This window comes from Passer domesticus, chromosome 10 (assembly GCF_036417665.1).
Source record: "Passer domesticus isolate bPasDom1 chromosome 10, bPasDom1.hap1, whole genome shotgun sequence".
In the NCBI taxonomy this organism is placed as follows: Eukaryota; Metazoa; Chordata; class Aves; order Passeriformes; family Passeridae; genus Passer; species Passer domesticus.
The window spans coordinates 16,419,890-16,442,590 of NC_087483.1; the positions used below are offsets into that span (position 1 = coordinate 16,419,890).

A 22,701-nucleotide genomic window follows, 5' to 3' on the forward strand; every position below is an offset into this window, starting at 1 on the left:
TCAGGTGTTTGTGGAGACTAGTTTAAAAATCAGATTTATTTGATGACTTTTCTTCAAGGAGGCTTTGCATTTGTGTAGTCAGCATCCATAATTTTAAAACAGCTTACTGGCATCTCACAAACACAGGAAAGCTGGCATGAGGCAGCCAAGGGTGGGACATTTATGTGGTAGGATAAAATGGGTCATAGTTTGCATATGCTCGTTTTTCAACACTTACTGTAAAGGCAATTTTTAATAAATTTAGATGTAAATGCCTAAAGTTAGGTGGCTCTCCTGCTTATAGTGGTGTAGTTCAAGACACTTCTGTTTTCTAATGGAGTGAGCAACCTTCCACAGTCCTTAGTACAACCCAGTAATTACTGGTGTTCTGGTATTACATGCTTGTTGCTGGTACATTTTGAGACATGCTAACATGTACTAAACTGTGACTGCTAAATTCTTTTAAAGCAAGGCTTGATTCTATGAACTTGTCCAGATGACTGAAATTATTTATTTTGTGTGAATCTAAAATGCTAAAAAGTCTGATAAACTTCTTCCCATCTGGGACTGATTTATTCACATCTCTGCAAATGCTGATGCATTAATCAGTGTTGGCCCATAATTCTGGAAGATGATAAAGGGTGCCATCCTTAACATGTGGCTGAAAGGAGCAATTTTCTCTGTCCTCCCATTGATAAAATCCTCTCTGCACAAGCACTTTTATGGTAAGCTGTTCTGTCTTCCTAAACAAAAATCATTGCTGATAGAGATAAGTAACAGCAGTGCTATATATTTAAATAGTCATACAAATTATTTTAAATAAAACTGCTAAGTCAGTTCAGGAGTTAGGCTGTTACAACTGTGGATATTCACAGATAAAAATGATTGTGCATGAGCATGCACTCAGATTTTCCCTGGAGGTTCTTTTGGAGATGTAACAGTTACTTCATCTCTGCACATAATCAATGTTTGTTGTCTTGTACAGGCTGAAATTTGAAGCACTGAGGTTAATTGTATACCCATTCATTTACCTTGAATGCTTATTTTAAATTACATGGAGTCTTATCAGTTAATACAAGAAAGAATTTATTAACAATGAAAACTTTGGGATGTGTGTGCTATGTTGTGAGTGACACTTTTGGGTTCATCCCAGCCTTGCAGAATCCACAAACACAAATATCTGTCTGGTGCCCTTGTGCAATACAAAAGCAAAGGCAGGTGTCTCAAGACTGCAATCCATAAGAGACAGCCTCTTTAAATTACCTTCAAAGTTACTTCACAATCCTTTAAAATCTTATATTGAAATCTCATTTCATTTTTGTAAGGATGGTAGAGTAAATAAAAAAAAAATTACTTCTAATGATCATAACCTGATGAAAATTTAAGACACATTTGAATATAGCAGATGGAGAACAAAAGACCAAAGCTGCCTTTCTGTTGGTGTTGTTGATCTCTTAGATCTGTTCAGAGGTAGGGTGAATGTTTTTAACTGGAATAAAGTAGCATGAAGTCATGGAGCCAGTAAGGCAAGATCATATAACACCTATGTATCAGACAGGCACTGCCTCTTCCAGTGCCAGACATAGTGTTCCTGGCTGACTTCATTCTATCAGTATTAACAGCATAATTCACTCCTCCTGCTGACAAAAAGACCATCTTGCACTGGATTAGCTGCTCTACATCACTGTGGAAACCATGGAAGACTGATTCAGGCAGTCATTTTGAATATAGTGCAGTGTGGGCTATAAGGTAGTGATGGCTTTGTCATTTCCTGTCATTAGGGCTTGATTACATGTTTCCAAGTGACCCAAGAAGTATCAAATTCTACTTAAGCAAATGACCAGAAAAGCATCTGGTAATAAAAAGGGGAAACATAAATGATCTGGTTTTAATTCATGTGTATTAACACCTTATGTACTTGAAAAGGAACACAGTGCCATTACTTCAAGGTTCAGAATAAATTTTCTTTCTTTCCGTAGGCTCTCAAAAGAGCACTTTCTGTCATGATTGCTAGTTTCTTTTGTTAAACTTGGCACTTCAGAGCTGAGTTGTTTCTGAAGAAAGCACTGCTGCAAGACATAAAAACCAGTCAAGAGACAGACCAGTGCTGAAGGGCAGGCCGAGGCTCTTCTCCCACACCAGAGTGGATGTTCTGAGCAATACTCCAAAGCCTGGGTGTCAGACAAAGCTGTTGCAGCCCTTACAGAGCATGTGCTTAGCTCTTCTTTCCCATTCCCCATCATGAGAAATAAATTAGGGTTTTGTGGTTGAAGTTTAAAGCAACTCATGTCCTGCTTGACAGGTGAAGTATAACTTTTCACAGCAGAAACTGTCCACTGCTATGATCTGTGTTATTACTGCAAGCAGCAGCTTCTGAGCATTCTTGTATGAACGTGGCACCGCACATGGAGCTGCACGTTTGACATGGTTGAGCAGTTCTTTTAATGGCTTCAATCTGTGACAAGGAACAGACCTGAACAGTTGGAAACAAACTCATCTGTTCTTGCTGCTCTCAGGAGCTGCCACTTAGGAGAGATTGTTGCTCCCAGAAATTCCTACACACAGGGCTCAGAATCTACCCCCACTGTAGAGTCTGTACTTTACCCAAAGTAAAATAGGAGACCTTAATGTACAGTTTTACTGCAAACTTGGGTAACTAAGAAAATGTTAAACTTCATCCATCCTTCAAATAACACCAAAACGTTTGGTTATTGACTGACACCAACTCAAAGAATCCCTTGTAAAAGCTACTGTCTCAGAATGTGTATCTTTGACACCTGTATCATTTGCAGGAAGATACCAGATTTAGGAAGATAACATTTTGTTTATTTTTCTAATACCTGTTAACACAGCATCTGTTTTATTGTGGCAAGACCTCTAACAGACAAACGTCCACAAAATGTCAGTGGCTCTAATTCTTTGTGTGATTTCAGTGATGGATTTCTAAGTGTGCCTATTTGTAATGTCTTACTATGTTATCTGAAAGTTATTCCCTTAATGCTTTCGCCATTCATTAATCACTTTATTGCCTGCATCACACCATGTTGCACAGTTGTTACAAAGCACTTACTTTTTTAACACAGTAACTTCCATATTTTTCACTAGTCAGATTATACTCAAATTAAGAAAATACATTTTTAAAATGCTTGTATTCTTCTTTTATAGCATTTCAGAACAACTGTTTTAGAGAAGTTACTATTTAGAGAAGTTACTAAATACCAAATTGAAGAAACTCTTTCAAAGTGAAATAAAGGCTTCATTTCAAAGTGGGCAGCATGAAGATAAAATTTACACTTGAGTGTTGAGGGGGCCTGAGAATTCCAAGGTGACACCTCCCTTTTGTGAACGGAGACCCAAGGAATGGCAGGAGACATCAGCACAGTAATTCTCTGTACCAGTATCTTGAGAAGCTGCTGGCAGTTAAAGTGATGGCTGTGCAGGCACAATGCTGGAACACAGCTTTGTTGAGCCCTGCAGGCTCTCTGAACCTCTCAATTCAGTCCTAACACACAAAGAATATGCTGTGTTCACCTCTGCAATTCAGACCGGGCCCTTGACATTGCCAGTACAACAAAGCCAAGAGGTTACCCCAGCCTAACAGGCAGAGAGATTCTGTCTCAGCAGTATGCACAAGCAATCCTTGTTCCTTTCTGAACAGAAATTTTGGGAGACCTATTTGTGATCCCAAATTTAAATTCTACCCTCAGAACGTACAATGATGCCCGTCAGAGCCGCTTGGCTGGCTCCATTCATGCTTATTCACTGAGGTGGCTGAGTGCCCATTCACATGGCACTAGACTATTTTCACTGTGTGGAACTGCCAAGAAGAACAGGTTTAGAAGAATAATCTGCACAGTGTTCAAGCTCCTGCTCTTCTGAGGAAAGCTTTGTTCCCAGCACTTTTTTAACACTACACATTTATTTTGTCTAAGGGCTTTTGACAAGTTACAATTCTCAAAAAATTATTGCTAGAAGTAACAGACTGACCTAAGTCAGATAAATGCTGCATTCCCCAAACAGCACAAGTAGTAACATCAGAGGTGTTTCAAAGAGACAATGCCTATCCTTTTTTTTGTCAGATCCCACCTTTCACAGGGCTTTTGTAAGCACCACAATCTGCTGTTCTACAATGCCTAAACAACAGGCTCCATCCCAAAAGATGCTATGCAAACCCCCCTTTCATATGGCAACAAAACACCCCCGATAGGTTTTGTGTCTACTCCACAATTATGAACTCCACTGCAGATACTAGGACTGTAGTAGGACAGCAGGACAAATCTGAATGGATTTGTGGGCATATTAGTGCCAAGTGTTTCACAGCTGCAGGAACAGCAATGCTGTCTGACTGCACTGGGGCAGTGACAAAGAAGATATTCCCCCCAATATTCCCATTATTGAGCTAGGAAAAGGGTCAATCATTTACATTGCACTCAAGCTCCTGCACAATTCTAAGTGTAATCTGGCATGGTTAGTTTTTGCTTTTTTTCCCATACCCACTCTGTCTCACTACAAGGGGGAGAAGAAACTCCCTACACTAACTGCCAGGTTATCACTTAAAAAGAAACCATGACCACTACAGCTACCACCAATGGCTTGCTTGGACCTCCTCAGAAACCACTATGGCTTTCCTAAAATTCAGTGAGGCTGCATTCACAAATAGGTGCAGTTACTTCTAAGCATACATGCTGTCAGCCCACATACCAAAACTTTTGTTCAGAAAAATTTAGGTAGAACATTCCAAAAAAGTACAGTTGTAAATGGAGGCATTGCAAATGTCTGTCTCATTGTAGAAAAGAGACCATCTCCAGATCAAGCAGATTGTGACCTCACTGCACATGAAAAACTAGGAAGAAAATCTACAAGAGGAACTTTGTTAGAGATGAATGTTTATTGACAGTTTTTATTGGTCTCACAGAAGGTGTATTTAAGTACAGATGGACAGTTTCCATACTAACATAAAATATTCTACTTGCAAGGGACCTTGCTGAATTGCAGTGTCTTACTTTATCCATAATCATTCCTGTAGGCTTTTTCTTGGATACGTAACACCATTCTCCGAGCATAAAAATCCCTATATTCCTCAGGCAGTTCTTCAAGTGTTTTCAAGGCTCTGTCCAAGATCTGTATAGCTCTAGAGGCTGCCATGGGATCTTTATTTCCATAAGTGTCAGTCTTATCATAGGACTCAGCAGGAAGATGCTTCCAAAAGACATTCAGTGCCACTCCAAATTCCTCAGAAATTACATTATGGAACCACAAAGCTGTAGAAAGAAGTGTCTAAAATAAAAATTACTGTCCAAAACTTCCATGTGAATCCAAGCAAGTCTCAGAATTGCCCAAACTAAATCTAGTTGAGGAAAAGCCTCAACTACTGTTTTTTTGTCTATTTATAGATATCCATATGAATGTATTGCATTGTACCAAATTTAAGAAGTTTTTCAAGACATTTATGCTGATCCATAATTTCTCATAAAAGTAACAACTGCTAAAGTGTAGAGGGACTCAAATGTAAGCAAAGGATAAGCATGTGTAGAGTGAAAGACAGACACCTTCCCTTGCTCTCCTCCACTCTAAATGCAGGTATCTATTTTCCCTTAGTCCCTAACCTTGCACATGCTGTCCAGGCATTAATGTAAACCACCAGCATCAGCCAGGTCACTCAGGCAAAGTCACTAATCTTCTCATAATGAAGGCATGAGGTTTTTCAGCTGAATCGTCATGACTGTGGTAAGGAAGCCAAGACATCTTTGTTTCATTGAGGACATTTAAAGAATCAGTTTAATATGGTATATTTCGGATATTTGAGTATGAAGCTAAATGTCTGAATAATGTGTTTATTGCATCTTATTTGCCTGTAAGGGCTGAAGACATAGAAAAGTTTATTTTGAGAAATCAACATGAAGCTTCTTTCAGGTTAGGAAGAGGCACTGCTTCTACCTTCTTCATAATAACCACACACATTCCTCAGAAAACATCTTTTTTTTCAGTGATGTGCACTGCAGGATGCTGACAAAGCACCATTCTCTGGACTCAAAAATCCCTATACTCTCCATTCAGTCTTAAAGAGAGCCAAGTGTGTCTCAAGTTTGACTCTGCTCACCCACTGGCAAAGACAAACAAGTATCTGGACTCCATAAACAGAAAGCAGGGATGCTGACATCAGCAGCAGTGTGACATATAACTGTATGGACATATCTAACTGTAACCAAAAGTTTATTTAGGAAGAAACATAAAGGTAAGTTCCAAATTAAGTAACAAGTCAAAGGCTAAGAAACTATTATAAAATAACTTCCTAAAAACCTATTACCTTCTTGTTTACTGACCTGTTTATATTGCCCAGATAAAGTAAAAGTGACAGGATAAGTCTTATCTGCTGCAAGCTGACAATGAGTTAAAATAAAATCAGTAACAAGGAGGAGTAGTTTAATAGGAGTAATTCAAATGCCTTTTCCTGACTACCAGAATATGTCATGTCAGCCCAGGAGCAGCTTTCTCCTTCTGCAGAACAATTATTAGGACTTGTGTTTCCATTCCCCAAAGACAATTATTAATCTTTAGAAGGTCCAAGAACTCTACCATCCATAACTCTCATCAGACCATGTGCCTCATAGTGCTTAAGTGCCAGAGCTAAAGAAGAACAGAAATGGTATTTCACTCAAATTCTGTCACTAAAAAACTCAGGTCACTGAAGTAATTTCAGATGGCAAGTTTAGAGTATTAATCTATTAAGACACAAATTCAGGAGCATAGAGTGTACACTTGAGGGAAAGTAAGATTTGTAAGTAGATATACTGTTTCTCAAGTTAATTGTACAGTTGGAAAAAGTAAATTAGGTTTGCCAACATCTTTCAATGCTCCTACTTATAACAGAGAAATGCTTTAGTAATCCCTTGCCATCTCCAGAAATCATAAATTAGAAACAAGACTGTTTAATACCATGCCATGGTCAGGAACTACTGACTACTTACCTGGAATAAATAACACATCTCCTGCTTCCAAAACACACTGATAGCGCTTGGCTTTCACAAAAAGGGGATATTTCTCCATGTCTGGGTTATCCACATCCAGCACCTCCGATTTAGTACCTAGGAAAATTTCACTGAATAAATATTCCCACTTTTCCAATAGTAACAAAGCATTATCACATTGCTGGAGATGGCAGTTCTTGAATCAAATTTAGTACTGGTTTATTTCTCAAAACCAGGAAAATCTGATGGCACCCCTCATTTACTGAAGAGATATTCTCCTGTTGTCTCTATTTGCTCTGTAACTGCAACCTTATTAACATCAAAAAACACTTTTCCTGACATCTAAAAAACTATTTTGAACCCAGACAGAACATTTTACTCCTTCAGTTAGGTGTTGAAAATAATCAGGCAAAATTGCTGTTTTCCTTAGCCTTGACTAAAGCGCACAGAATCAGAGTTAAAGGAACAAATTACTCCTTCTATAGCAAGTCATCTATTAGTGATTATTTTCTACAGTGTGACACTTGTGAGCTGAAAAGGTAAGATCACCAAACTCTGATCTAGATACCTGTGACATGCATACCTGATAAATATAAATACCTGTGACATGCATACCTGATAAATACAAATATGGTGCATCTCGAGGACTGTACAGAACAACTCGTTTTCTCCCTGTGACTTGGATTAAGAAGTTGTCCATTACCTGGGAGGAGTGTAATAATAGAAATGTCAGCCAAAGGTTGATGAAATAAATATATAGACTTCAACTGATCTAATTATTAGCTTAAAAAAAGAGTATTAATAAAACCTTCATATGTTAAGAATTACCTTATAAATAAATTTATTCAGAACTCACTGCACAGTGTTAGAAGACAGTCTTATTTGGAATCTATTGCATTGCAGCCAGAAGCCACTACAGTCATTGCACAACTGGAAGTGTATAGTACAACTAGAATTTATCCTAATCTGGCCAATAGAGTGAACAAAACAAAGGAAAGCAATGTTGAAGACAAAAATGTTTAAAATTACTGTGTTTCAGAGTTTCAACTGAAACTCAAAACAGTTTAAAAAGGGGAAACAAAATAAAACACCCTTTAATCTTACAAATCTGGAATTAGACATAAACCCAGTTAATATATTATGCCTAAGCAATGCAACATTTAAACCTCACCGTACCACTGAATGTGGTTCATTTTACTATTTAAAAATATGTGAAGTTTGTTATTATTCTCTAATCTTTGACAGAGATTTGCACCTTTTTCTCTCAACTCTGTAATGCCATCTGCAACATTTTATGCTAAACCCATGTATTACCTACATCATAATGTGTCCATAACTGTAGTCCAGCTGAGCTGATGCGGAAGACACTAGAGAAGAACTGTTCCTTCTCAAAATACTCTGGAATATGAACATCTTCTGCTAAAATAGGAAACTGCTTCCTGATATCTGCAACATCCTGAAACGGAAAGGGTGTAACCCTTAGAGAACCCTCGGTGCACATTTAAATGGTCACTTCCAATCCTATGAAACGTGGTTAGAACTTCAGTACTGGCAAACACCTGAAATCAGCAATGCTTTTCAGCACTGACTTGCCAAATGCCATTAATAAGGACAGCCAGAGAGCTGCTCTTAATCATGGCTGTTAGGAATCACACTGCAAGTGGAAGAGATCAGCATAAATCCTTTTATATTAGTTTAGAACAAAAGTAAAGAAAGGCAGTTTAGCTATGTTCTCTTCAGTGATCAGCTCAGCTCCCATGCAACAGCAACTATTTTAGACACATTGAAGTTCTCTGACCTAAGTCCACTCAGATTTACAAACCACGTGACCCTAAGTAAGCTGGATGACAACAGACTTTAAAAAATATTTCTAAACTGCAACTTTACAGTATAGAACTGTAATCTCCAGTAACTTACCTTCCTAACATCTTCACCCACTGATCGCAAATAGTACTTTTCATCCTGAAGAGAACACAAAAAGATAATTGTTTGGGGTTCTTTAATACGAATTACCAAAACACTTAAACAGTGATTGTATTTTCTCATTTATCTAATGCAGAATTTCATTAAAATATGATACAAATAAAGGGCATCTACAAATTCAGCTACTTTGTTATACTGCCATTTACTGATCCCTGCAGCTCATCATGAGAAAAGGGAAAAATAAGTTAACTGAAAGAAGAGTAAAGTGTGAGGAGACAGGTCAACTGCTTCAGCATCTGTTACTGAACAGACTCAAAGCAAATACAGATTATAATTTAAGTTCTTCAGTATTTTAATGCAGAAAACTATTTTTATTGGCTTCAAAACTTACAGCATTCTATACAGCATAAAAGGTAAAAAATATGTCTACATTCAAAACTATTTTTCTTCCCAATCACAGTTATCTGAAAAATCTCTACACTGAACACTGATATGTAGAGATAACCACACGTTTGCCACTCACAAATTATGTTACAATATATCTGGATTTGTATTTTGATAGTCATAAAATTCTAAAATATCTTCATGACATTTTCTTGCAAAACACACAAATTATATGTTGTTATTCTAAAGCAAGATTTGATTTCTAAATTTCATACTGGAATTTTTGCTCATGTAAGCAGTTTTTGTTAAGAGAAACAGGATGAAGTTAACCACACTGCACACATACAAAAAACACTTCTAAGAATTACTTCTCACATTTTTTCTTTGGCATCAACCCACAAGAAAGTTTAATTAAAGATCACCTTTTTTACTGAAGTAAGACTTCAAATTACAATTCATCACTTTTCTCTCCATATACCAGCAAAATAAGCAACAGAAGCAACTGTGACACTAAGGAAATTACCTCAGTAAGAAAGTACTCCTTGTGCTTGACTTCAGCTGCTCTTCGTACAAATACATCAAAAGGCAGAGTTCTGAAATACAAATATTTGAATTTATACCATGAATCAGTGTAACAACACACAGTCTAAACTCCAGATTTATAATAAGCTCCCTTACCATATCAAGTGCAATGGAAGATGCAATAGGCTGCTCTCCTATTTTTTTTAATATAACATAGTGACTAATCAGTGTTTGAGCAGATGTTTGAAGAGTTCTCAGAAGACAGAAATTCTACACTCAGAAACTTCTTTGTTTTAGTGAATTGTTGCAATATACATCCAAACAGAATCCTGTAGTAGCTGAGGCTGGAAGCACTCTGGATCTCCTCCAGTCTAAGCCCCTTGCCAAGAGCAGGGCTCACTACAGCAGCGTGCACAGGACAGCATCCAGTTCGGTTCTGTGCATCTCCAAGGATGGAGACTCCATAATCTCTCTAGGCAACCTGTTCCTTTTGTTCCATTGTTTGACTAACCTCACTGTAAAACTGTGTGTGTCTGTGTGTGTTGAAGGGGTTAACAGAATTTCCTGTATTTCAGCTTGTGCCCATTGCCTCTTGTCCTGTCACCGTGGACCACAGAGGACGCGGCTCCATCAGTGTTCATACACTTTGTTAAGATCCCCTCTTCAGCTTAGGAGTTCTGAAAGGTCTGAGTCACAAACCAATACATTTTTCACAGTCAAACTAAGACTCAAACTGTGGCAATACTTGCTTATCTGTTTAAGTGTGTCATTTTTAGGCTTGTTTACTGTACATTTTTATAAATTTGCAGAAAAGGTCAGCATCAAGAAAACTCCAACATGGAAGATGCACATATTTGTATCTATGCATTTTCTGCTATGAATTTGCAGGAACACAGATAACTACCTTCATTTGTACATCTATAAAATTTATTTCAGTTATATGGATTTAAAAAAAATATATATGCTTTTTCAGCTCCTAAAAACACAGGCATCTTGATACTTCCAATGTTTCTTTGCAGTTTTCCTTAAATTTACTAAGCACAACTTCAGAAGATTTAGAAAGAGTCACTGGGCATTAGAGCTGGTCCCTCTGAAGTCAGTAAGTGTTACATATTTATCTACATAATGGGAACTTTTCATGCAGATTACAGATTTCGGTATCAGTTGATAGCTGAATAGCAAACCAAGCACAATCAGCAACAGGCCATGTATTCATTATTATGAATTCAGTGTTACCATCTCACACTAAGTGTCACTGGATAATGAACTATTGCATATAAACATCACATTTCAGGGCAATCACCAAGTACCCAGGGTTAAGAAGAAAGTAAAATTCTCAAGTAAAATTTTTCTGCATCCTGTTATCTTTTTTACTAGAATGTGAACCTGCATCTGACAGTACTTAAACCAATTCTCTAAACATTTGAGGCTTGTTTGAAATAGGCAGATACAAAACCCATTTCAGTCTTTGGAAAACCAAACAAAACCCAATGCTCTAACTTCAGCCAAGCTGTTCTATCATGTCCACTTAGGTTTGCTGCTGAAGAAAGTGAGAACACAGCTCTACTACAGCCTAAACTGATGCATTCTGGTGCTACCACAGCTCTGCCCTTGCTATCTGCCCTAATCACCCCATCTCCCCCCTTGCAGTAGCACTGGCACTCATCTGACCTCTCTGTGAACCTGCTTACAAAGCTAAACCAGCAGAAAACCATTTAGATTTCTGCAGCACGTCACAACCTGGCTGGACGAGTTCCAGAACCAACACAAAAACCGGGGTAGAGCATGCAACTCACAACAGAACTGCAGTACTACTGATGTTCATCAGTTTAAACTAATGGAACTGCATGTTAAGTCCTCAGAGTTTCTTTTGTTTCTTATTGTCCCTTCTGATTAGAATGAGGGGCTTGCTGTGGAAAAGTCAGAGCTTCCTGAATTTCAAGCGAAGTATGTGAAAGTACTGACACCTGCTTTAATGAAACACCATCAGAGCATCAGAGAGTCCATTTGGCTGTCTACAAACCTGCTAAAACTAAGACTCCAGAAAAGCTGTATGTGAACTCACAGCAAGAGACACTAAAAAAACCCCAAAGCAGAGTGGGGAAAATGAAGTATGGAGATAAGGCAAAGTTAGTCAAGTACACCCTCATTTCAGAGATTCAATAGTTCATTATGCAGTGAGCAGAATGCATCATGATTGTAATTTGTGTTTATCCCCTGAACAACAGGCTCCACTCAGAGACTTGTGGCTGTAAGCACAGGCTCCCAGCTGCTTAGAAGTTTAACACACTGAGCACATCCTGTTCCCACCTGGGGAAAACAAAGGACTGCTAAAATAAAGGCATTTACCCTTGAAGGACAACACAATGACTGGTATTAGATGAACTCAGAAGAAATGTTCTGGCAGCTACATAAGAGAAGCTGCAGAGGAGATCAAGGTTTTTTGTGGCCCACATCAAGATTAAAGAGCTGGTGAAACGTGTGGTATCCAGTGGTTTGAACATTCTGAAAGCTGCACATGCTAACTTTGAAGGGAGCTTGGTTTTAACTAGTTACAGCCTTTCTGGAGTGGAATACCATGGCTGGCACACACACACCAGCATTCAAAGGGGATCAGACACACAGTGAGTCAGAAATTGTCACTATTCAATAACACTGAGAATGCACCACGTAACTACAGCAAAATCCAGGTCATCAAGTGTAGATATCAAGGGTGTTTTGGTTCGATGTCAATTAACGTCTGCAAGTACCAGGCTCAAATTTCCTACAAGAGTGTGCTGGCAAAATACCTTTACAACACTCCATGACACCATTTTTAAGGTGCTGTTTCGCCCCTCATTTCACCTTCATTGTATTTATTCAGGGTGCAGAATTAATAGAAGAGGGAGAAATTTAGGACAACCCTTTGACACATACTGTAATGTTTTCACAAACTATCTTCCTATTCCCACCCTCAGCTCCAAACAGATGCACTGTATGTCTGTAAGTTACAAGCACATGCCTTTAAAATACAAGAGGCTTTGGAGTGAAGTACCTATACACAAAGTTCTTACTGAGGAAATCCATCTGTGGCACTGCAGAAACATGAATCTTCACTTCTTTAGATCCTTCAGCTTGGCTCAAGTAATCTGTTGTCCATTTGGTGGTGCAAGCACCCAGTTCCAGTCCTGTCAGCACTACTGGCTTTCTCTAGGGAACAACAACAACAAAATTCTGTGGTGTATTATCACAGCATCCAACACAAGAAAAAAAAAACAAAACAGAATGAATTTTTCAAATTACATTGAAGCAAACAAGTCAGCTGAATGCCAGGACCCACTGCACAAGGTTACAAATAATCTGTTCACAAGCAATGTGAATCAAATGCTGAATGTTGAAACAAAATGCAGCAAATTATGGCACTGTTTCTATGCGTTCTTTCCTAAGGAAAAGCATCCTACGGATATGGAGAGGCAAAGACAATTATAGCCCACACTTTGTGCTGGGGCCATTTAAGAATCCAGCCAGACAAAGGAATGGATTTAATCCTTCTAGCCAAGGCTTAGCACAAAACATGTAAAAGCCCACGAAGTTAAGATGCAGACTGTGAGCTGTGGTGATGCTGTTATATTCTCATGAGAGAAGCTCTTTCCACCTATACCAGGTTCCTTGCCGCTCACAACCATGAAAAGGTTTGATCGAGCCTGCACACAAAAAGGAGAAAGAAACTTTTCATTTTCATTGGGACCTCGGAGGGTGGGGGGTAATGGCCGGAGGACGGGAATAGAACAAAAGATGACAAAGCAACAAAACTTTTTAACCACTGCCAAATGCAGTGGACTCTTACAGAGATTATCTGTCGGAACTTGCCAGCAGCTCAGACAGCAGACAGGGCCTGCCTACAGGACCTTGCTCCTAAACTCCCATTCCCCTCAAAGCATCAGGACTTTTCCAGGAGCACCCAAACCCAAACTCTGGGCTTGGCCTGCCCCAGCTGCGCCCACTGAGGAGGGATCCCCGACACCTCCTGCCTTGCCCTGTGCCGCCGCGGAGCCCCAGCCGCCCCGGCGGTTCCCGGGCAGAGCGCCCCGTACCCGCGGGTAGATGTCCCGCAGGAAGCGCTCCCGCGTCACCCCGTCCAGCCGCTCCACGGCCGCGGCCCGCGGCTCCCGCTGCTCCTGCGGCTCCCGCTGCTCCATGGCCGCGGGCACCGCGTCCGCCCCGCCGCTTCCCCCGGAAAGAACAGCCCGCGCACAAGCGTTCCTGCCTCGTCCTCTGGGCAAGGGCCGGGAGCCCGCGGATCACGGAATTGTCAGGGCTGGAAGGGATCTCTGGAGAGCGTCGAGTCCAGCCCCTGCCACGGCAGGGTCACCTGCAGCAGGTGACACATGGCCAGGTGGGGTTTGAATGTCCCAGAGACGGAGACTCCATGACTTCCCCGGGCAGCCTGTTCCAGTGCTCTGCCACCCTCAGTGTAAGCTCTTTCTCAAGCTGAGGTGGAGCTTACTGTCTTTTAGTTTATGGCCATTACTCTTCGTCCTGTCACTGAGCACCACTGAGCAGTGCCTGGCACCGTCCTCTTGGCAGCCGCCTCTGAGGTATTTCTGTGCATTCGTGAGATCCCCTCACAATTCCTGCAGGCTGAACAGGCCCAGCTCCCGCAGCCTCTCCTCAGAGCAGAGATGCTCCAGGCCCTTCATCACCATTGTGCCACCCGCTGCACTCCCCGCAGCTGCTCCTTGTCTCTCTTGTACTGAGAAGCCCAGAAGTGACACCGTAGCCAGACGCGGCCCCACCAGGGCCAGCAGAGGGGAGGCCGCCCCTCTCCGGGGGTGACCGGGGCTCGTGTCCCCTGACCCGGCGCGGCCGGAGCCGCGGGCAGCCCGGACCGCAGGCCGGAGCGGCGGGGCCGGGGCCGCGTTTCCGGGGCGCGGCGGCGGCGGGCGGGGCCGGGCCGGGCCGGGCCGTCATGGCGCTGCGCTGCGCGGCTCCGGGCCGTGTCCGCTGGCTGGCGCGGGCGCTGGCGGGCTCCGCCCGGCTCCTGCCGCCGGCTGCAGCCGCGCCGGGCCCGCCGGGCCCCGCCCGGGCCCGTCCGCCCCAGCTCAGCGCTCGGTTCGCCAGCAGCGCCGGATCCGGGACCGAGGGCCCTCAGCGGCGTGTCGTGGTAGTGAGGATCAGCAGCCCCTTCGCTTGGCTCCGCACCCGCTTCTACTACCTGCTCATCCGCCTCTACTTCGACCACGAATTCAGCATCGAGGAGTTCACGCGGGGAGCCAAGCAGGTGAGCGGGCTGGGGGCGAGGAGAGCGGCCGGCCTGAGGGGAAGGGTCCTGCTGAGCCTCCCAGGGGCTGCCGGGGCGCTCGGCTATTCTCACGGAATTATAGAACCACTTAGGCTGGAGAAGATTTCGGGCATAGTCACAGATTCACGGAACAGGTGAGGTAGGAGTGGGACACAGTGGGTCATCTCCTCCATCCTCCCTGCTCCAGCAAGGTCGTCCTAGAGCACATGGGTCTGGAGTGTGTCCAGACAGGTCTAGAATGTCTGCAGTGAGGGACACTCCACAACCTCTGGGCAGTCTGTTCCGGTGCTTGGTGACACTCACAGTAAAGAAGTCCTTCCTTGTGTTCAGGTGGAACTTCCTGTGCATCAGTTTCTGCCCATTGGCTCTGGTCCTGTTGCTTGGCACCACTGAGCAGAACCTGGTCCATACTGGTGTCACTCCCCCCCTTTAAATATTTATAAACATTGATGAGGTCCCTCTCAGCCATCTCTTCTTGAGGCTGAACACGTCCCATAAGCTTTTCTTGTAGGAGAGATGCTCCAGTGCCCAATCCTTGCTGCTGGACCCACTCCAGGAGCTCTGTGTCCGTGTTGTGCGTTGAGTCCAGTGTGTCACCAAACACCACTTCATCAACCACTTTCTGGCATCAGTGCCATGTCCAGTCTTTCCTTAAACACCTCCAGGGATGATGCCTCCACCACCTCCCTGGGCAGCTCATTTCAATGTTTGACAACTTTTTCCATGAAGAAGTTCCCCCTGATGTCCAGCCTGATGTTATTATGTGTGGACATCATAGCACGAATGTGCTGCTGTGTGTAAAATACATGGAGCAGCACATTCCCGGCCCCCCTGCTGGCTCCAAGCACCACACTTCAAGGCAAATGATATAAGCAGAGCTGTACTTTCCTTCAGGAATTTGTTTTCCCAGATTCCACAATTAAAATGAACTGGTTAAGCCATCCCCCAAAGTAGCATGAAGGAAGATTATTCCAAATGTTATAGAGATTTTAAGCAGCACTGTGTCTCCTCTTAGCAGGTTTTCCTGAAATGATCAAGCTTAGACAGGCATAGAGCTGGTGTTTATATATTTATTTCTCCAAATTTATGAGCCCAAGCCTTGTCAGCAGAATGTGTCAGAGAGGGAAGTATCTCAAAGTTAGTCTTATGAAAATTACAGAGTTATCTGTTAGCAAACTTTTTATTATTATGTTTACTTTTGCCAAAAAAACCCCAAAACAGCTCAAAACAACACATCAGGGGACAGAATGTTAAAATTATTAGGATCAATTCAAGAGAGGGAAAAAACCTCAAACAAATAATTTGACATGTGCTGAACCACCTGTTTTACCTTGGTCTGTTTTTCTGAGGTTTTGTTTTGGTGTCTGTTTGTTTTTACTTGGTGTAGAGTCCTAAATACACTTTCCTTCACAAGTGCACTACTTGAATTTGTAGAGGCATAATTGTATGTCAATATGCCTGCAGAATTGAGGGGAGAAAAGAGAGTTGAGCTCCCTCAAGTCTAGAGACTAAACCAGATTTTTAAAGAAAATTTGTGAATTGCAGCATCAGTTTTGACTGAAACCAGAAGATGAATTGGAAAAGAGGGCAGGAGGACAAAATACAGGGAAAGACTGTTTGAATTATCAGAATGAGTAAAAGCAACATGCAAAATATTGCAAAGCTTTCTTTCCTTTTGTAATTCACCTATTGGAGGCTTTGATGTTTTAAATAAGAAATTGAAAAGAACTTGTATGTTTTTATCAATTCATGAAATCACTCTTGTAATGCTGAAGGGATTACATTTCAGTGGTGATACCCTCTGCAAATATTGAAATCTTAAATCATGGACTATTTGGGTTGTTTGTCATATACTTATGGATTTGTCTGAAAAATAAGCCAACCTAGAGTTACTTGTTATGTTTGATTTTGTTTCTGTTTTATTTTGATAGGCCTTCTCTGTTGTTTCAAAGCTGCTGTCTCAGCGTAAACTTGACCTGCTGGAAGAACTTGTATCAGCAGAGGTAAATGCTTTCCATCTCCTATTGGAGCAGTTGATTGTCTGTTACAAAGCAACATGGATGCATTCAACTTGTCATTATCTACAAATTGCCAGTTTGGTTTAATTTGGCAAAAAGAGAGTAATGTGACATAGGGTGGACAATTTTTTGTCCTACAGCTTTTTTACGTTTATTTCAAGGCATGAAACTTGATTTGAAGTTATTGTATTTAAAGCAAAATAAAATATGTTTTAGCTGTTGAGCATAAGGACCAAATGCCAGAAAGATTGCTGGTGTACCAGGAAGGATGGAAAGGCAGTGGGCTCTGGATGGCAGGTGGAATTGTGTGTCTCTAGGTGTAGGCTGAAGCTGACTCAGTCTGTGCACCAGAATTCGTGTGAAGAAAGAAACTGGTTTGTGCTCATCCCAGCTGCACTGATACATTCCCACCCCCATCAGATCATGGAGCTGATTCCTGGTTTTGGCTGGAAGGCCTCAGTCTTGTGTCGTGGTCTCAGGGATATGACTGACCTGGTTAAACATCAGTGCTGTGTTTCCTGTGTTTTTATGAATTTTTAATTGCTGAAGTTGTCTTGGCCTTCCCAGGTCATGGAGGTAACAGATGCATCAGAGTCAAGTGGAGGAGACACTGCAGGTCTCTGTCTGCCTTGTTACAGGATGTCAGCATGGCCTGTCCTATTGCCACCCATGCCTTTGCAGCAAAAACTCTGGTGCTGTTCTAGTGCATCCCCTCTGAACAGTCTTGCCTCCTCTCTCTGAACAGAGATAGCAATAAAACGTGAGTTTGTTTCTTGCAGTTGTTCTGAAAGGGCTTCTCCTCTGCTTCCTCTTGAGAGAACTTGCTCTGGTCACTGTAAATTTTTCAGGTTTACATTGATGCAGAGATTTCATGTAAGCCAAGGATGGAGTAGATGAGGCTGTGATCCTAGGCTACTTTGTCATTTCTTTGGCCAGTGAATTTCATACCTGCAAAATGTACTAGAAACCAGTGTCTTCTTGTGGAGATTGGTTCTTGCTTCCATATAACCTCTGCATTTGTTTGTTACACGAAAATGGAAGATCAAGTTAGGGTAAAAAATGAGTATTAGTTAAAAATAAGTTTTGCAGTTTCGTCCTTTCTTGTGACTTGACTTTCTTATGTGGTGTTTGGGGTGCTACCTCTGTGCAGCTTTTGCACCCCACCATTTTCTACTTAACACAGCTGTGTGGATCATAGGACACTTAGATAATATGGATGTGAGCCTCCTAAGGACATTAATTACAATTTTCAGTGAGTTCTGATTTGCAAGTGTTTAAACTTGTTCTAAATGGAGTGTGGATCACAAAACGGCAAAGATAAACTCATTGGTAATGAAACTGATTTTCAAAGAAATTTGTGAGAGAGAGCTAAAAGACACTGAATCCAAAGCTTAGGAAGCTGCTCACAGTGAGAATTCAGCGGTGAGAAGGCAGAGTGTGATTGTGGGAGCAAGCTTCACTGGGTTCTTCTGCCTGACATGGCTTGTGTTGCTGCTGCTGTTTTGACAGTACCTTTTCTAAACATTTTTTAAGATGCTTGGTTTTCATTTGTTCTGAGCAGTAAATGGACCTTCTTCAATGCTGCTGAATTGTGGTTTAGGAATGCCCAAACTTCCCAGTGTTTCATTTTAGCTGCTACATGTGTTGGTCAAATGTTTTAGCAGTACAGCTCATTTTATTAACTGCAGTAGAAATAGATTGTTACTTAAATTTCCTAATGAAAAACTAAGTGACAGTTTTTCTGAATTTAGGTACTTCAGGTGCTGAAGGAAAAGATTTCTTTGCTCCCTGACAGCCACAGGGATGCTTTAGCAGCTGACATTGATGCAATCATGTACACAACAGAAGGAGATGTTCGCATTTACTATGATGATGATGGTATGTTTAGAATCCTAAAACATTTCAGCAATGAGCAGTCTTATTTCCTGGGTTTGCTACTAAACAGACATTTTCCATGCAGATGTGATTTTGAGTACTGTTTCTCATCCCTTGTTTCTCAATTTGTAATTCATCCATTAAAATGTATTGATTTCCTTTTAAACCAAAGATAGATTATTGTTAATACATCATGGTACTGTTTTGACTTCTGTTTGGGTTTTGCTTATTCCTCTTCTTTTGTACAGAATTTTATATTATTAGTCCTCAGCAATGTGAAACCACTCAAAAACAATTATTCTAATATATGCTAAAAGTAGTTTGCTTCAACAATGACAATGCATCCTGCAAGAAGAAAGTGAAGGCTGGCTAATGAACTAAATTTTGTTGGTTTAGTCTTTCTGTCACTAAATACACTTTGTTCTAGGACTCCTTGATTGGTTTGAGTTTTTTTTAAGCTGGTGCTGAGCTCAAGCAAGTTTTTCTTTTGGTTGGATACCGGGATTGTGTGCTCTGTTCACTATCAGACAAGTGGAGATGATATGTGGGTGTAACCCTGGGTATTCAGTTGAGCATTTCAATTTGTCAGACCCAACAAGCATTTTTCCTGGTTTGGGAAACAGGAATTTCTTTTTCCCCTCTTATATTGCTCCCATGTTTGAACTACTCTGCATGCATTTTTTATATCACTAGTTATCTTTGGAATTTGTGGGAACCAACTTTTTTATACAGTTTCATTATTTACATGTCACACCACACTCAAAATACATATTTTTTAAGAGTGTATTTTTAGTCTTGCTAAACACCATGAGTATGGCATAAAATAGCTTTATCACTCATTATTCTATCCTGTATATTTTTATGGCTGAAGTCAGCTGTTCTTCCAGGGTCTCACTAGAATATATGGTAGGTAGCAAATAGGAGCATTGATTGGTGAGAAACATGAGATCTCGCTTAAGTTTTGATTTATTTCCAACAGGAAGAAAGTTTGTTAGCATCCTGATGTGCTTCTGGTATCTGAATGGTGCTAATCTACCTGACGAAGTTCCAGGTGAAGCCAAAGTCTTCCAGATTGTGTTTGGAGATGAAAACACAAAAGAAAAGAAACATCTTTTAACAGCAAACTATGAGTAAGCTTGCTTGTCCCTTTCTTTTCCCGTGTCCATGAGGTACCTGTGGGGTAGGCAGTCCCACTGTGCCACTGCAGAACCCAGTGCTTTTAATTTACTCTGATTCTAATCTAAGTTAATTCTCATCCAGCTTTCCAGTTTTGGTTTTAGGGCCAAATTTTTTAAATACCCCTCTTGTCATTATGTTTTTTCCTTGCTTCTGGGTTGGTATTAATGAGAACTCTTCCTCTGTAAGGAAGAGTGGTGGTATTTGGAGCACTGAATGAGGTTTCTGATCCTCAAAGCACACATTAGGAAGATGGATTTTCATAGGAATGCTTATAAATAATGTCTGTGTTGTTGTACTGATGTCAGAGCAGTGCAGAAAATACCTGTACAGTTGGCAAAATGTATTGAAAATAAAATTCTCAGAAGCTGGGAGAAGTGAGGATTTTTGTGCGATAAATGCAATATGATCAAGGATTTCTACACCCACATTTGAAATTGAAATATGAAGTCGAGGTGATGAGGAGCTCTGAAACAAAGGTAACACTCATGAGGAGACCAGTGCTTTTTGCCTGGCTAGATTGTTGTGGATCCATCCCTTAGCTGAATTCAACATCTTCCTTAGAGCTGGAGGTTTCTGAGGTTCTATTAACCTTGAGAGCCTTCCCTTTAAGCCTAAATATCCTCCCAATCCCACTTTGCAGGAGTGGATTTGCACAGGATTGCAAAGCAGTGATACTGTACTGCTCTTGTCCATGACATGCAGATTATTTGAGAACATGAGAATTCAGCTTGAAGCTCAGGCTTGTCTTTAGATGGGAGAGACTCAGGACTACTGTTAACTTGATCTTTGATATAGTTCTGAAAATATATTGCCTTTTAAACTACACTTCAGGAAAGAGGAAAATTTTCAAGTAGAATATGGACCATGTGATTTCCCTTCACTTACCATCCCATTAAATGAAACCCTTTATTTACAGATCAAAATCTTCTATAAATTATTCATAATGCTGCTGTGAAAGCTGAGTGTTTTCTTGATATCAGGGTCTTTACAGTTGCTGCTTGATCCTGTCTGTGGGATCTGAACCAAAATGCTCTGAAGTCAGTGCATTCTGTTTCTTACTATGGAAATAATTTTTATCTTCCATTTTGGGGCATAAGCATTAAATTTTAAGTAGCTTTTAAGCAATAAGTTTGAAGTAAAATATTTCTTTGTGATTCCTTGTCATATTAGTAGCTCTTGAAGGTCAAGTAAATCTTAACAACTCTTCACTTATTATCTTTCCCTTTTCAGGTTCCAAAGGGAGTTTACAGAAGGAGCAAAACCAGACTGGACTATTACACGGATTGAACATCCAAGACTATTAGAATAAATGCCTTCTTACAGCCTTTTTATGTACCACTGTAATTATTTTGATGTAACAAATGCCAGGCTTTTTTGGGTCTTTTTTTCCCCTTCCTGCCTTTTCCTCCAAAAGAAGGACAAATTTTCTATGTATGATTTCCAGAAATTCTTTCTGAAGCTTGCACTGTGCTGCAGTGTTACAGCAAAGCCTTTTCCCTGGAACAGGCTGGTAGAAATTTAACTGGTTGCAGTGCTCATCCAAGGCATTTAGACAGCACAGTTTCATTCAGGCAGGTGTAATGGATATGCCAATTTCTTACATTCTGACAAGAAATGGTACTGTTTGAAAATAAACAACACTTAAATGACTGATGGCCTTTCTGAGTTACTTTCCTATGTTTCTTTTTTTCCCTAGGGACTGTACAATATATAAATGAATTATATGCAAGATATAATAGAGGTAGATGGACTTCTTAGCTTGTCTAGCCTGCCTCAGCAATTCATTTTGAGGTAATCTTGCTTTTGAATATATTTGAAGTTAAGAAAGTTAGAACTGCTATTAGTATTTGCTGCAGGATTGGAGAAAGAAAAAGCTTTTAGCATTGCACTGGGAAAATAGATCAAACAGATATGTTTTGGAAAATTAAAAAAACCCATTCCATTCAATTCAGTAATATATAGGCAATTCCAAGTTTAGAGAATTATGGAAGAAAAATCAGTTAAAAACATGGATTTAAAGGGGACCTGACAGTGAAGTTAAATTAAGTCCTCTTTTTGAAATGTGTATTAAAGAAATGACCAAATCCTTACAGTTAGATGTTGCAACTGAACAATTTCCTAGTTGTCACTTTACCTGGTTTCTGGAATGTGACAATCCTGGTGTAAGTAGCTGGAGGTTTTCTGTGTAGACAGGAGATCATAACAGGTTTCTTCATCTCCTATATCATCTCCAAATATAAAGATAACTTTCTACCAAGGCATGGTGTAGACATTAGTGCAGTGTTTTGAAAGTGTTAAGTGTAATTACTGTGATTCATAGTAACTGTAATTGAAGGTATAAATTAAATTTTCCATAGTTCAGCTCTTTTGATCCAATGACTTAATGAGAGGAACATCTAAAGCTTGTCAACTAGTTGATAACACACTTTTGCTGCAAAAGGTGTGATTGGAAATTTACATGCACTGTTTTATTCTTTTGAAGTTATGTCTTGTGGGTTGGAGCCAAAAGGGGCAGCAGTTTGAGGTTTGGGTTTTCTTCCCCACTTCTGATCTTCAATTAAAAACTTATCCT

General features: G+C 40.7%; 2 protein-coding genes across 5 annotated transcripts; one reads left to right on the plus strand and one right to left on the minus strand.

Moving 5' to 3' along the window:
* Positions 1-4,848: 4,848 nt before the first annotated feature.
* TYW5 (tRNA-yW synthesizing protein 5) lies at positions 4,849-14,140 on the minus strand. 2 transcript variants are annotated; one of them, XM_064434009.1, is made up of 8 exons: positions 13,850-14,131; positions 12,811-12,965; positions 9,778-9,847; positions 8,865-8,909; positions 8,266-8,403; positions 7,563-7,650; positions 6,948-7,064; positions 4,849-5,240 (listed from the first exon to the last, which is right to left on the minus strand). In XM_064434009.1, the coding sequence occupies exons 1-8, from the start codon at positions 13,952-13,954 to the stop codon at positions 4,984-4,986; spliced, it is 975 nt and encodes a 324-aa protein (XP_064290079.1). In that variant the 5' UTR covers positions 13,955-14,131; the 3' UTR covers positions 4,849-4,983. The 2 variants fall into 2 exon arrangements, with proteins under 2 accessions (XP_064290079.1, XP_064290080.1); XM_064434010.1 differs by lacking the exon at positions 6,948-7,064 and having other exon boundaries at positions 13,850-14,140.
* MAIP1 (matrix AAA peptidase interacting protein 1) lies at positions 14,030-21,779 on the plus strand. 3 transcript variants are annotated; one of them, XM_064434012.1, is made up of 6 exons: positions 14,030-14,151; positions 14,880-15,036; positions 16,989-17,060; positions 18,827-18,953; positions 19,930-20,080; positions 21,360-21,779. In XM_064434012.1, exons 1-6 carry the CDS (start codon positions 14,144-14,146, stop codon positions 21,436-21,438), a joined length of 594 nt encoding a protein of 197 aa, XP_064290082.1. In that variant the 5' UTR covers positions 14,030-14,143; the 3' UTR covers positions 21,439-21,779. The 3 variants fall into 3 exon arrangements, with proteins under 3 accessions (XP_064290082.1, XP_064290081.1, XP_064290083.1); XM_064434011.1 differs by lacking the exon at positions 14,030-14,151 and adding an exon at positions 14,163-14,353; XM_064434013.1 differs by lacking the exon at positions 14,030-14,151 and having other exon boundaries at positions 14,698-15,036.
* Positions 21,780-22,701: the final 922 nt, after the last annotated feature.